This window comes from Erigeron canadensis, chromosome 9, assembly GCF_010389155.1.
Source record: "Erigeron canadensis isolate Cc75 chromosome 9, C_canadensis_v1, whole genome shotgun sequence".
Classification (NCBI taxonomy): Eukaryota; Viridiplantae; Streptophyta; class Magnoliopsida; order Asterales; family Asteraceae; genus Erigeron; species Erigeron canadensis.
Genome location: NC_057769.1, coordinates 28,179,788 through 28,193,280, shown reverse-complemented (window position 1 = coordinate 28,193,280; position 13,493 = coordinate 28,179,788). Strand labels below are relative to the sequence as shown.

General features: G+C 34.5%; 2 protein-coding genes and 2 non-coding genes across 4 annotated transcripts; 1 reads left to right on the top strand and 3 right to left on the bottom strand.

Annotated features, from left to right (window-relative positions):
• Positions 1-803: 803 nt before the first annotated feature.
• On the top strand, positions 804-4,301 carry LOC122582213 (histone-lysine N-methyltransferase family member SUVH9-like). Its single transcript, XM_043754574.1, has 2 exons — positions 804-2,960; positions 3,741-4,301. Exon 1 carries the CDS (start codon positions 990-992, stop codon positions 2,898-2,900), a length of 1,911 nt encoding a protein of 636 aa, XP_043610509.1. The 5' UTR covers positions 804-989; the 3' UTR covers positions 2,901-2,960; positions 3,741-4,301.
• A 2,498-nt stretch (positions 4,302-6,799) lies between these two features.
• On the bottom strand, positions 6,800-9,828 carry LOC122582272. The gene is made up of 4 exons (XM_043754644.1): positions 9,499-9,828; positions 8,163-8,233; positions 7,861-7,996; positions 6,800-7,069 (listed from the first exon to the last, which is right to left on the bottom strand). Exons 1-4 carry the CDS (start codon positions 9,647-9,649, stop codon positions 6,984-6,986), a joined length of 444 nt encoding a protein of 147 aa, XP_043610579.1. The 5' UTR covers positions 9,650-9,828; the 3' UTR covers positions 6,800-6,983.
• Positions 9,829-9,902: 74 nt separating this feature from the next.
• TRNAS-AGA lies at positions 9,903-9,984 on the bottom strand. Its single transcript has one exon. It is a non-coding gene; the product is annotated as a tRNA-Ser (tRNA).
• Positions 9,985-13,329: 3,345 nt separating this feature from the next.
• On the bottom strand, positions 13,330-13,411 carry TRNAS-AGA. Its single transcript has one exon. It is a non-coding gene; the product is annotated as a tRNA-Ser (tRNA).
• Positions 13,412-13,493: the final 82 nt, after the last annotated feature.

Here is a 13,493-nt window from a genome sequence, read left to right as displayed (position 1 = left end):
TTTTACAAATAGGTTTTATTTATGATGAGAAACTTGATTAATCGAATTGGGTTTTGATTGGTAAGTGATTATAAAAAAAATGATATTGGGTTTTTGAGTGATTGAACTAGGTGGGTTTTGCTGAGGATTAAAGAATCGGAGCTTTTTCTTGTTAACATAAATTAGATTATAGAAGATAAAGATTAGATAGGTATGTTAGTATATGTATATATATATATATATATAGAGAGAGAGATCTGGTGTAAGATAAATAGAATAGGTATAAACATATTAAATTCCAAATGATTTATTATTACAAATAGTCCTTGTGATTGGCAATAGGACGATTATACCCTCGCGTGATTCGCACGTGAAGGGTTTTAACGGTGAAATTTAACAGAAGTTAGTGCCAGGGGCTTCTAGCAATAAAAATGAAAAAGTTAGGAAACAGTTGCGACGAAAAAAAAGCACAGGAGGCAAAATACGAATGTGACAAACCACAAAGACCATTTGTGACATTTTCTCTATTATTTATTATGTATTAAAATTATTATTTGTAATGATTGTAATGTTATAATATTTATTTTATATTAATTATTGTTTTTAAAATTCTATTTATAAATTCAAGTTCGTTACTAAATTTAACTTAAACAAAACACAATTTAACTTAACCCAATCCAATCCAACCCAACCCAAGCTCAATTCAATTTAATTCAACTCAACCCAAACATAACCCTACCTACCTCAAAAATTAGTATAAAACCAAATGTTCATCTTCTCTCTCACACAATTACACTTTTTAGCATCATCAAACCAATTTTTTTTTCCCCCTAGATCTTACACAAGATCTCATCTTTTTTCTTTCTCTTTTCTCTATGATCCAAGTTTTTTTTCATTTCATCCAAATTAGTAGCAATTAGTTCACTTTTGATCCAATCTTGCAACCCCACCACCTCTACCACCACCATCACCGGTGGTGAACCACCACAACGCCACCACCACTTCAAAAAATGTTCCCTAAACTTGAACCCTTAGATGAACCCCTTGATATCCCACCTGAGAAAGAACCCCAATTTCATCATCATCTTCAAAGCCCTAATCTTGGCCCTAATGGAAACAACAATGGTAAGCAAATTGTAAATTATATAGTTATAGATGATGATGATGATGATGACGTGGATGATAATAATAATAATATAGTAAAGCCTGATGCCTTAGCTATAGTACCTGTACCTGAACAAACTCAACAAGAGTTATACTATGATAATTATAATAATAACGAGCTTTCGAATATCGAAAGCTCGTTTCGTAGGAAAAAGCCGCAAAGATCGGCTGAACTGGTTCGTGTTTCGAATCTTGAACTTGAGGAAGAAATGTATTTTAGACAGGTAGTTAGGAAAACAAGAATGTTGTATGATGCATTATGGATATATATTATGTTAGGAGATGATAAACATAGGTCCATTTTTAATGTGAATAACCCGAATAGTAATTTACGTATGACTCGAACTAGGGGTGATTTAAAGGCTGCAGCTTTAATGAAAGATAATGACTTATGGTTAAATCGCGATAAACGGATAGTGGGACCGATACCTGGTGTTAATGTAGGAGACGTTTTCTTTTTTAGGATGGAATTGTGTGTGTTGGGGATACATGGGCAAGTTCAGGCAGGGATTGATTATTTGAGTTCGAGTCAGAGCTCGAATGGGGAGCCGATTGCGACTAGTGTGATTGTGTCGGGTGGGTATGAAGATGATGAGGATAAAGGGGATGTGATCGTGTATACGGGTCATGGTGGACAAGATAAGCATTCCAAACAGGCGGTTCATCAGAGGTTGGAAGGAGGGAATCTTGGAATGGAGAGGAGTATGCATTATGGGATTGAGATACGTGTTATTCGTGGTTTTAAGTATAAAGGTAGTGCTAGTGATAAAGTTTATGTTTATGATGGGATATATAAGATTGAAGAATATTGGTTTGATATAGGGAAGTCGGGTTTTGGGGTGTATAAGTATAAACTTGTTAGAATGGAAGATCAGCCTGAGATGGGAAGTGCGATTCTTAGGTTTGCTGAGAGAATTAGGGATAACCCGTTGGAAGCGAGGCCTGTGGGGTATGCAAGTTTGGATATTTCGTTGACGAAAGAAAATGTGCCTGTGTTATTATATAATGACATTGATGATAATAATGAGCCGTTGAACTATGATTATCTTGTGAAAACGGTATTTCCACCATTTGTGTATCATAATGCTGGAAATAGCGGTGGATGTAATTGTGTTGATAGATGTACATCTGATTGTCTGTGTGCTAAGAAGAATGGAGGTGAAGTTGCGTATGATTCTAACGGGCTTCTTTTGGCAGGAAAGCCGTTGATTTATGAATGTGGTCCATTCTGTTCTTGCTCTTCCAGGTGCGGGAACAGGGTCAGCCAATATGGTGTGAGGAATAGTTTTGAGGTGTTTAGATCACTAGAAACGGGTTGGGGAGTTAGGTCGCTGGATTTGATACAAGCTGGTTCTTTTCTTTGTGAATATACTGGAGTTGTTCTCACAAAAGATCAAGCACACGTTTTCACCATGAATGGAGAGGATAGTTTAGTGTACCCAAGTCGGTTTGGTGATAGATGGGCTGAATGGGGGGACTTTTCTCAAGTTTTCAGGGATTATGTACGCCCTTCGTATCCAATTGTACCACAATTGGAATTTGCTGTAGATGTTTCTAGAATGAGAAATGTTGCATGTTACATGAGCCATAGTTCTTGTCCAAATGTTTTTGTGCAATTAGTGATGTTCGATCATTCCAATATTGCATTTCCTCACCTTATGCTGTTTGCTATGGAAGACATTCCTCCATTAAGGGAGCTTAGTCTCGATTATGGGGCTTCCGGTGAATGGACAGAAACGCCGGCCATTTGTAACTAAACAGTTTCAAGATGTTTTTTTTTGTAGATATCAATGCACGTCAACACGCAACTTACTAAGGTATACTATTTGAAATCCTTATAGATATAGATCTTTATTTATTTATTTTTGGCGACTCAATAAGATATTTCAGTGGTGTTCGACATCCCTGATTTTTGACATACCTTAAACTTGGTATTTTTTTCATTGGGTTTTCATATTCCAAAGAGGGTTGGGGCTGTTATTATAGTATTTATGTTTTTCTTGTGTTCCAACATCCTAACTGGACATATGTATATAATTAGGTCTGTAATCCTGATTTTGTAAGTACTCATTTCATTCTCATGGACATGGATCAGTTGAATTTCATGTTGATTATGTACCGCTCTTTCTGTTGAGAAATTGAAAGTGTGATCACTGTGGCATCCATATTCAGAATCATGTGTCCAAATTGAAGTCTTTTTACATTCTCTCGAGATCTTTAAGAAAATATTTACAGTATAAATTTATTCTTCAATATATCAAGTTACCAATCAATGAGCCGATGTTTGTCCAAGTTTTTTCATTAACATAGTCTTGATGAATTCAAATTAATTATATAAGTTTAGCACTCTTTGTGCAACCATAGCAGTTGGTTATTGCATCCTAATCTGGCTAAATTCATTATAAGGTAAAGATTTTGTCTAAGAAAGTCGTCCAGTTATTCTTCTATGAAATCGATGACTTGATTCTTTTCTTTTGGTTAATCCATATAAAAGTCTTTGAGGCATCGGCATTTATACACTTGCATATAATATGTAGAATTTTGCCATTAATTGGACTGCCAGATACTAATCTTCATTCAAATATTTTGTTCTGTAGATCGGCTATAAAAACGGATATGTTGGACAACTATTTTGCAGCTCAGTTTCCAACTGCATGACATCTTATCTTCGTTCCAGAAAAATTAATAGGGGTCGTGAAGTCAACTAGCTTCTACTCATCAGCCCTTGAAGTGCATAAAGCACAAGGGTAAGATGGTTACTGTGATACTAATAGTTTCAGCCCATCTTCAAAGCTCGGACGGCCACTCAGAAAACAGGTCTTCACTGCACTGATTCTAATATATACCAAGGAGTTAGATGGCTACAGACTACATAAGCTAAGGTTTCCTAATTGACTTTATCGTCTTGTAAAGCATAATGCACAGGGTAAGATGCAAGATAGACATACAATTAGGTTGGCCATTACTTTTGTCGTAGTCTTTTGTAAAGCAGTTGGTAACCGAGCAAAACTATATTTTGGGTTGTACATATATCTATATACTAATGAATACGTGCAAAAATGGAGTCATCGCATCCAAACAGAGGTGATGTATTAAAAATGTAGGAACCGCAAAGATATATTGGTCGGATAACATGTCTGAAGCCAATGTTACGTGTATCTCCCCCCTGTATTCAGGAGATTTCGCTATCCCATGAGAACTCTAATTGCATACAAGCTCTCACAAGATGAAAAAAGAGCAAGATCACAAAAGGACCTCATGTAACACACTCACTCGTTGGTGTTGACCCAAGTTGGGTAAAACCCTTTATATCTTAATTTTTTTTTGTATAGATTTTGCTAAATGAAACCGTAAGATGCATTAAATAATTGTACACTTATTATAAAATTCAATTCAAGGGTCTTTTAATATGAAAAAGTATAGTTTTTTTTATACATCTTGAATTAAGGCTTAAAGGATTTGTTTAGCATTTTCGTTATTATTCTTTTAACATTAACATGTGATTTTTGTTTTTATGATTCTTTTAACATTAACATGTGATTTTTGTTTTTATGAGCAAAATAAAAAAATATGAAGGGTATTTCACTCAACTTAGTTTGTCTATTGGTAACCACCCTCACTTTTTTTCCTACAATAATTCTTAGAAGTCTAGAGATTCATAATCTTGCCATTAATATTTAAGTAGACAAAAGTTATCATTTTCATTGAATAGAGACATTCTTCAAACATCTTAAATAATAAACATTTTAAAGTACATTATAACTATGGTTCTCTCGTCCCGCTATGAAAAAGAAGACGATAATCTATCTCCTCGTACTTGTCATAGTAAAACTAGATATACGTTTGATAAAAGAGAAAGAAGAAGAAGAAAAAAATTAAACAATTATCATTCTCTTAATTGGGTAGCAAATATACCGAAGGGGAGCCATGTTACCGAAATTTTTAAATTGATAAAAGTTCTCTTGGGTCTTTTGCTTCAATAGCAGAATCAAAAAGGTCAAGTTAATGCAACTTTTGCTTGAGCCTTGAAACAAAAATGTCACTTCAAGTGGACCATGGAGCGCACCAGCTTCTTCCATGCTTTTTCTCAAAAAGAAAGCTAGAAGTCACCATTTCGGATGCAGTTAAAAATGAGACATTTTTTTCTCACCCTAATACAGACTACCCACTAATCGGTTTAGAAATGCCTCTTTTTCAAAGTTCTTTTAAAAGATTGGAATGCATCCTTTCTTGAAGCCGGAATTACCATAAATGAGGTCAAGGCGGTTTGGTCCTAGCGGGTTTTACCTCACCGGATCAATCGGCATTCATCCAAGGGAGGCAAATCCATAATGAGGTTTTGAAATGTCTCTGGGAGTTTTCTTCAAAATTCACATATGCATTTTGGTTGAAAGAACTGAGAATATGGAATCATCGGTTTTTATCAATGGAATTCCCTATGGAAATAGAATTCCGTCTAGGGGATTTAAGTAGGGGCGTGCCTAAAGAAAGGGGGGGGGGGGGGGGGGGGGGGGGCTTCAAAGTTTTTAAATTTTTATGAATTTTAAAAATTTTCTTATAGGTTTTAACATTTTGGCCCCTTTTAGATTTATATTCTATGAATGTTTTAATTTTGTTCCCTCCGATATTTTTCCATGATACTAATTGTGACTGAAGCTTATGACAATATTTTTATGTGGCATAATGTTGTGTGATGGTAGTTCTTAAGAGTCTTTCTTTTATACCATGCCAGTTACGCCTTATTTTTTGGCGAATGTTTAGAGCTAAAAGCCAACAATCTCATTCGAGTCTTTACAAGTTTTCAAGGTGCCTCGACAGTAGACACTCGAAATCAGTCTGCTAAAAGGTGTCTATATTGATCCCGTGACTGTAAATTTTTGTGGCGTCTTCAATTCATTGCAGTCATGGTGCGTTATCATTTAATTACTTGGGTCTTCTGGTTGGTTAATATATGATCTTAACTTAATGATTGGTGAAAATCATGGATAATGCGGTAGATGTTCATATTGGAAGTCTAGATTATGATCGATAGGTAGGGTATGACATCATCGACGACGGTGCTTGGTAGCCTACCAATCTATTGAGTCCGTTCTGTGCTCCAGCTAATGTAGTCAACCATTTTGAAATAACAGTACGGACAAAACTAAAGTCCCTTGTCATAAATTTCATATTATTCGGGTATAAAAGTTGCTGTCTATCCAAGATAGATGTGAATGGTCAATGGTCTCTTGATATTGATCCTTCTCGCTCGATGTCTATCCTGACTAAATATTCGCGGCTTAAAAAGATAAATAAGTCCGATTTCCACTCTTTGTAAGCTTGACAAGAAAGGTATTGATGGCAGCAGTGTGTCCCTCCTTCTGTGCAGATCCAAGCCCGAAATTCAGGGTCACATTCTTGTTAAATGTCAGAAGGTGCCTCCAATCTGGAAAAAAAAAAAAATTCTTGGTTGGTGTAAGGTTCCAACTGCATCTAATCTTTCCGTGGTTGAGCTAATTTCCAGTAAATGCATAACAAATATCTGCTACCCATTTGCTTTATTCTTCATGGTGTGTGTTTGACTGTGTTATGGCAACTCTCAAATCACAGGAATAGATTTACTCATAGTCTTCCAGAATGACAGAAGGATCCTTCATGAGGATCAATTTGGATAACATACATGAATCAAAATCTTCATATATAGATGTGTGTGTGTAACTGTGTATTGTACATACACTCAATCGTCAAGTATAAAATGAAAACGCATTTGTTACAGATAGTTCAGCAAGTTGCATATTGTAAGCTTTTCTCATTCTTATATACATACTTGAACGAACTTGTTGCCATGAGCGGAAAAAAAATTATCCTTGAAAGGAGGTGGTTCCATTTTTACCATAGCCGCGTTGTCTTGCTCGTTCCATCTTTCGTTTCCGCCATTCCTCTAGAGCTGACAAGAGGTAACAAGGTATATGGTGATTGCTGGGTACATAAATATTTGACTCTTAAGGTCGAAAGACAAACATTTTAAATTTCACATTTGATTAAATTCTAAGCATATTTAAAAAAGATGTGGATAACTGGTCAACCTTTAGAACAAATGCAACATCAGGAAAACTTGAATTGTTAAATATGCATATGAAATTGAAATCAGTTATGCAGTTCATTTGACTTTACTCGTTAGGGTATGTCTCCTTTTTACATCAGACCCATATTATCAGTATTGTGAAACATGGAACTGCGTATTGAATTCTGAAGCAACAAAGGCGGTAATTTAACCATATTATAAGAAAACGTGTCAATCGTGAAGTATAGTAAGATATAAATATTCATAGAGGAAACGGCTCAAATGGGTTCAACAGATGAGAACATGTCAAAGAATTACCGATAATAATGATGCAGGTTTATAAGTAAAAAAAAAGGGGGAAATCAGAGGGAACCCCTTGAACCCCGGTATCGCATTGGTACCAACATGCACATGCCACACAACACATGTTCCAGTCAAACACCTCCAGCCAATACCCCACAGTTGAGCAAATACCTAAATATTTCTCAATCAGGCTTGCAAGCGGGATAGAACCAATCATTGGCGGATCAACCAAGTCCAACATGTTTCAAACCACGCTTAACAAGCTTTTCTTATGACATAAACCCAGTTAAATCCACCAACCCATCCGGGCCTACCTCTACATAAAAGAATAAGATATACATTTTCTTGGTACGTTCAAGAAAGAAATTTACCTTTTTGATTGTCAGCATCCGAATAGGATCGATGGTTATTCAACCTCGATATTAAATCAAGTGCAGCTGATTGTTTTGCATCTTTCTCTTGCCCAGTTTCAACTTCTTCACGAGCTTCTCTCTCAATTTCTCTTACCTATAGCATTCCATTTAACAAAATATTCATATTACTGAAAGCAAATCAAAATGTTCCATTTGTATCATTCAATCAGCCCTGGAGATATACAACTGTCTTACATGAACACAATGACACAAGATAAGAGTCAAAACTGTAGCATAATTTGATCCAACTGAAAACTTACTCTTTTAATAAGTTCTGCAGGTTCCAGGGCAAGGCGTAGCTCTTCGGATTCCTTTATATACTTAAGCAGAACTGGATGCCAAAGACACAAAACGTCTAGTTAGCATTTCACAAAATTAGGTACCAGAAACACTTAATAGTACCAGAACATAACATACTTCCAACTTGTTCCCACCTGATATCTATCTGTTCATATATAAAACATAACAAACATGATGATGGGCAAATTTGTTTGTAAAATAGGCCCCACTAATCTTATGTGTCATTTGATAGAGTGTTTCCTGTTTATGAAACTATACGGAGTAATAATAACAGATATATAATTTGCTGTAATTATAAATGCATATATATTATTACGGCTTAATATTATACTTATACAGTAGTATGTATAGAATGTTTAACTTTTTTTATAATAGAAAACTAAGACTAGCACTTCTCATATATAAACCGGTCAATATTAGTCATTTGGACTTGATCCGTTACCCAATTATGTGTGATATTATTTGTTTCTTCCTACATCAATCACTTGCTATATAAACTTTAATTATAAGTGTAACTCTGCTTTATTTTTTATATTGCATTTGTATTTTGATAATTTACAAATGTTTTGGAAAGAAGAAAAAAACATGAGCATAACTTCAACTGATCTACGAGCTATGGTTAAGACAAACAAAAACAGGCAGATACTCATATGGCACTACCAGAGTACCAGTTACTCTGACCAAGACTACTACTTGGAAGCTTATTTTCAATCCGGGGTTACTCATGAAAATACACAGTGTTCCTAAGGTGTAACTATACATCTAATCAAACTGGTGATCGTAACTCAAACCTATTAGTCTACCTTCTATCAGACACAACTATTAAGTATTAAACAATTGTACATAACATATACTTACATATATAAATAGCCAAATAGGTTTGTGTAAGTGAGTACGTAACTCATAATATCGTCTTTAACAGGTTATGGGTTCCAATACCGTTTTTGACGGTGTATGAGGGATGTTAAAATGTAGACAGTCTTACCAATACCTAAGGTGGAATAGGATTGTCGGTCTTGCAAGGAGTAAGAATCAAACCCTTTGACCTCGGTCTCTAGAGTCAACAGTGTTAACCACTTGATCCAAACCTTGCTTGTAAAAAGCCAAATAGGTGCAAAGTAGGCAAATTTATGTAACTATCTTACATTTCAATGTATATGTATATACTACTTTACATCCAAAAAATTAAAAGGGTGTTATATTTTCTAAGTAAATATGAGCTTATTGGGTTTGTTTTATAAAACCAAATAATGTATCTACAAGAAAGAAAATTATGAGAGAGGGATTGATTGATACCTAAATCATTGGAGGGTTTAGAAGGTGGAGAAATAAAGGTATGAATCAAAAACAAAACAGTAATCAAATTAAAGAAACAAACAATGATTGTGGCATTTCTAAAGGAAATTGCTGCTGTTCTTCCACCACCCCATTGTTCACTCATCCTCATTTTCCACCTTCAAACTCTTATGACCCGACCCACCACACCCGATTGATGGAAAACCCGGATTGGTTTTCAAGAAAGTGTGACTTGTGGTGGATCTGATTTTAGTATCTTGACTGGTGGTGTTAGTTTTCCAGCTAAAGAAACCGGTGAGAATAAAGAAAGAAAATCAAGAGGAAGTGTGTGTGAAAAATACTGAAAAGTAAAGAAAGAAAATATTTGATTAGTTTGGTAAAAATAACAAAAAAGTGGAATGAAACGTGGTCGGCAGGATTCGAACCTGCGCGGGCAGAGCCCACATGATTTCTAGTCATGCCCGATAACCACTCCGGCACGACCACCTTCTTGTTTTCTTTATCTATCAAAGATAATAAATAAATTATGTTTCGTTGGAAAATGATGAAATTTAAAACGAGTTTTATAGTAATTCTCCTAATAAAAATGGTCATGACATTCACAGATGATAAAACTAAGATATCAAGTTAGAAAATTATATGACTTTAGGAAGATATATAAGATGATTTATCATTTTTTATTTTAATTTAGAAATTATTGGTTAAATTTTATTGTTTATTTAGTTAAAGCCTTTTCGGCTTATTTAAAAGGCCATAATGATATGAAAGTTTAATAGTTGGTGAATTTTATTTAACTTTTGAAATAAGATTGCTATAGTTTAAGTATATGATTATGTTTTTTTTTTAATGACAAAATAATATAATTATTAAATAGGATCAACTAGCAAGGCATTAGAGATCTTCAACAAAAAATACATAAGAGTCTAGAAAATATGAAGATGTAACACTACCCAAATGCTAAACTCAGAGCTTTAACTACTACTGCTAGGAATGCAAAATTGGTTATAAAAAAAATTTGTGTCAATTAAATAGAACATGTATAGGAGAGAGAAAAAAAAACCCACCCAATCATCGACTTTTACTCCGTGATGTTTTTGTTGCATTACCCAAAAAGTCATGAGTGGGTGGTATGAAGCAAGATTCACCAACCATACAAACAAAAGCACAACCGTATATAACTTATTAAAAAAAAAACGAAATGCAAAGAAGCGCATACCACCCTATATGAACATAGAGCAACCAAGAAATTTGAGGTTTTATAAGCTTAAAATTATAAATTACCAATATCTTTTATAATGATTTTTAGTTGTGATCGGAAGACACTATAGTAAGCACATTTTTTAGGCTAGTTATGATCTAGAAAATGTCGGGTTAGCTCATTGCTTCAAGCGGTAAAGTGTTGCAGCTAGTGTGGTTTTTATCCTTTTGAGGTATTATAAACGCAAATACACATTTAAGTTTAAAAACATAATTTATAAAATATTTTTTTTTACTAAACTATACACTAATTACATTGTCGTTGGTATTTTTCTTTGAAGATATATTTTTTAGACCATATAAATTCAGATCATGATATTCACACATTTTTACTATCCTAACTTACATTATTATTATGTTTTTTATAAAACGGAGTAGATAGCTTGTCATTGGTATCTAAAACTTGAAATGGCAATCATAAAAGTAGTTAAGAGATGTAGTTACAGCTAAAATTATGACGTGTCAGAAAAATAAGATTTTCTCTAACAAAGCTATCAAATCCGAGATGGATTGTGGAGAAAATATAAAATACGAGCTTTTTATGATTAACCGCAAAAATGAAAATACAAAAACTTCTAATGGAACTTTTGATGCTCCTTTAATTTGTTATTTCCTCTTTTTATACTCTTTATAGGATTTTGCTCTTTTTTCATAATAATAAGTTTATTTACTTTTAGAAGTAAAAAAGTTAGGCTTGCATTGTGGCCTTTACATCTCTCCAACTAAGAGATGGTTGTAACTCTCTTTCAACACCACATCAACTCATTAATAATAAAACCTTTATTTAACAATTATATTATCACACACGGGTAGTGATATTGCTACAACATAAATTAGCAATTTACAATAAGTGTATAAATTTTATTGTACAGTGTACAACTATATGATGCAAGTATTATTGTATATGGATAAATATTGTTGTAGCAATATCATTTCCCATCATACACTGGTGAGTAGTGCAAAGTATATTTTTTCCAGCAAGTGTCGTATGGTGAGTTGTAGCAATATCATTTTCTTCCTGATAAACCTGATTTGCTTACTTGGCATATTTCTGAAGGTAAGAACCCTCGATTTTCAGCAAGTGTCGTATGGGATACAATTCGCTTAAGACAAGACGAGGTACCGTGGGTAAACATTGTTTGTTTTCATAATTGCATTCCCAGACATGCGTTTCATTTGTGGTTAGTTATTAGGAATAAATTAAAAACTCAAGATAGGATGAAACATTGGGAAGTTGGGAGCTTGTATAATCTCAACTTAATGTGTTGCCCATTGTGCCGAACTGGTGTGGACTCTCGAGATCACCTTTTTTTCCAGTGTTCCTTTTCCATGGAGGTTTGGAATTTAATCAGACCTTTGGCGCATATGCAACAAATTGATGGAAAATGGATTTTGATTGTAAGTCATCTTTTGTCATTGTCAAAGAGGAAATCTGCATCGAGCATCATAAGTAGATTGGTGGTGGTGGCAGCGACATACTTCATTTGGCAAGAAAGAAATGCAAGATTGTTTTCGAACGAGACTCGAAGTGCTAACCAGATTCGAGACTTGATCGTGGCTACCACTAGATTGAAGATTCTAACTATCAAATTCAAAGAAAAGTCCAGCAATATGCTTGTTTTGAAGACGTGGAAGATGCACCAATGCGCACCTTATGATGGAAGAGATGAACATGGCTAATGTATAGTTGGTAAGATTGCATTGGATATCTATGTTTCTTTTGATTATGTAGTGCAAGCATATGGTTTTTCTTGTTACTAGTCTTAGCTAGTTGTCTACATGTATATGGCATGTCATATACATGAGTTAATGTGTTATTCACTCACATTACCTGTACGAAACACCGATTTGTTGTTATAATAGAATCATCGGGGTAACCTTTTACCAAAAAAAAAAAGTATATTTTTTCCATTCAAATGAACAAAGCAAATTTATCAATATCCCGACCAACCGATACTCACTATGTTTGTGTAAGCAAGAATGACTAAGTACTAGTAAGTACGCATGAGGTCAATCCTAAATCTAGGAGTGTGTTGTGTTATGTGATACGTTTTTACGAGTTAGATACGGACGACGATTCTCATTATGTAATCTCACAATGTGGTTTTATATCTTTGGTTTAGCCGAGTAAGTAAGTCACAATATTGTTTTCATTAGGTTATATGTGAAAGATTGAAATGTAGACAAGTTTATTCTTATCCAAAATAAATAAACGTTTTATCAAAGATTAAACAAAACCTCATTATTTACAAGGGTTATATCAATTAAACCCATGGCCTTTGTTATGCATAAATAAGACCAGGAATAGAAAGACCAAATCCATTCTATTAAGAAGGGGTGTTTGTTTAGAGCTTGAGAAAAGAATGGCCCATTCAAAAAATAATCCAATTCCATGTGTAACCGTCTTTTCTATTCTTTACGAAATGGGGTGTTTCTTTCATTCCATCAGCAGTTAACCAAGTCGCCCATTTTGCACCTGGTGGTTCAAAAGTTGATCAATTAATAACTAACCATAACCCCAAAACTTGGAGAAGCAGTCGGAAATTGGTTGCAATAAAATGTATAAAAGAGAAACGTGGTCGGCAGGATTCGAACCTGCGCGGGCAAAGCCCACATGATTTCTAGTCATGCCCGATAACCACTCCGGCACGACCACCTTCATGTTTCATTTCTCAAGAATCTGCTACATAAATATACATTTATATAGCCTATTCAACGGCTGCCTATCTTTCTCACAC

Bases quoted from the DNA above. Each gene is read 5' to 3' on its own strand.
- LOC122582213 (XM_043754574.1), top strand. From the start codon at position 990: ATGTTCCCTAAACTTGAACCCTTAGATGAACCCCTTGATATCCCACCT.
- LOC122582272 (XM_043754644.1), bottom strand. From the start codon at position 9,649: ATGAGGATGAGTGAACAATGGGGTGGTGGAAGAACAGCAGCAATTTCC. The intron at 7,997-8,162 runs GTAAGTTTTCAG...GGAATGCTATAG, and splicing joins CTGCAGAACTTATTAAAAGA to GTAAGAGAAATTGAGAGAGA. The intron at 7,070-7,860 runs GTAAATTTCTTT...ACCTCTTGTCAG, and splicing joins GGATGCTGACAATCAAAAAG to CTCTAGAGGAATGGCGGAAA.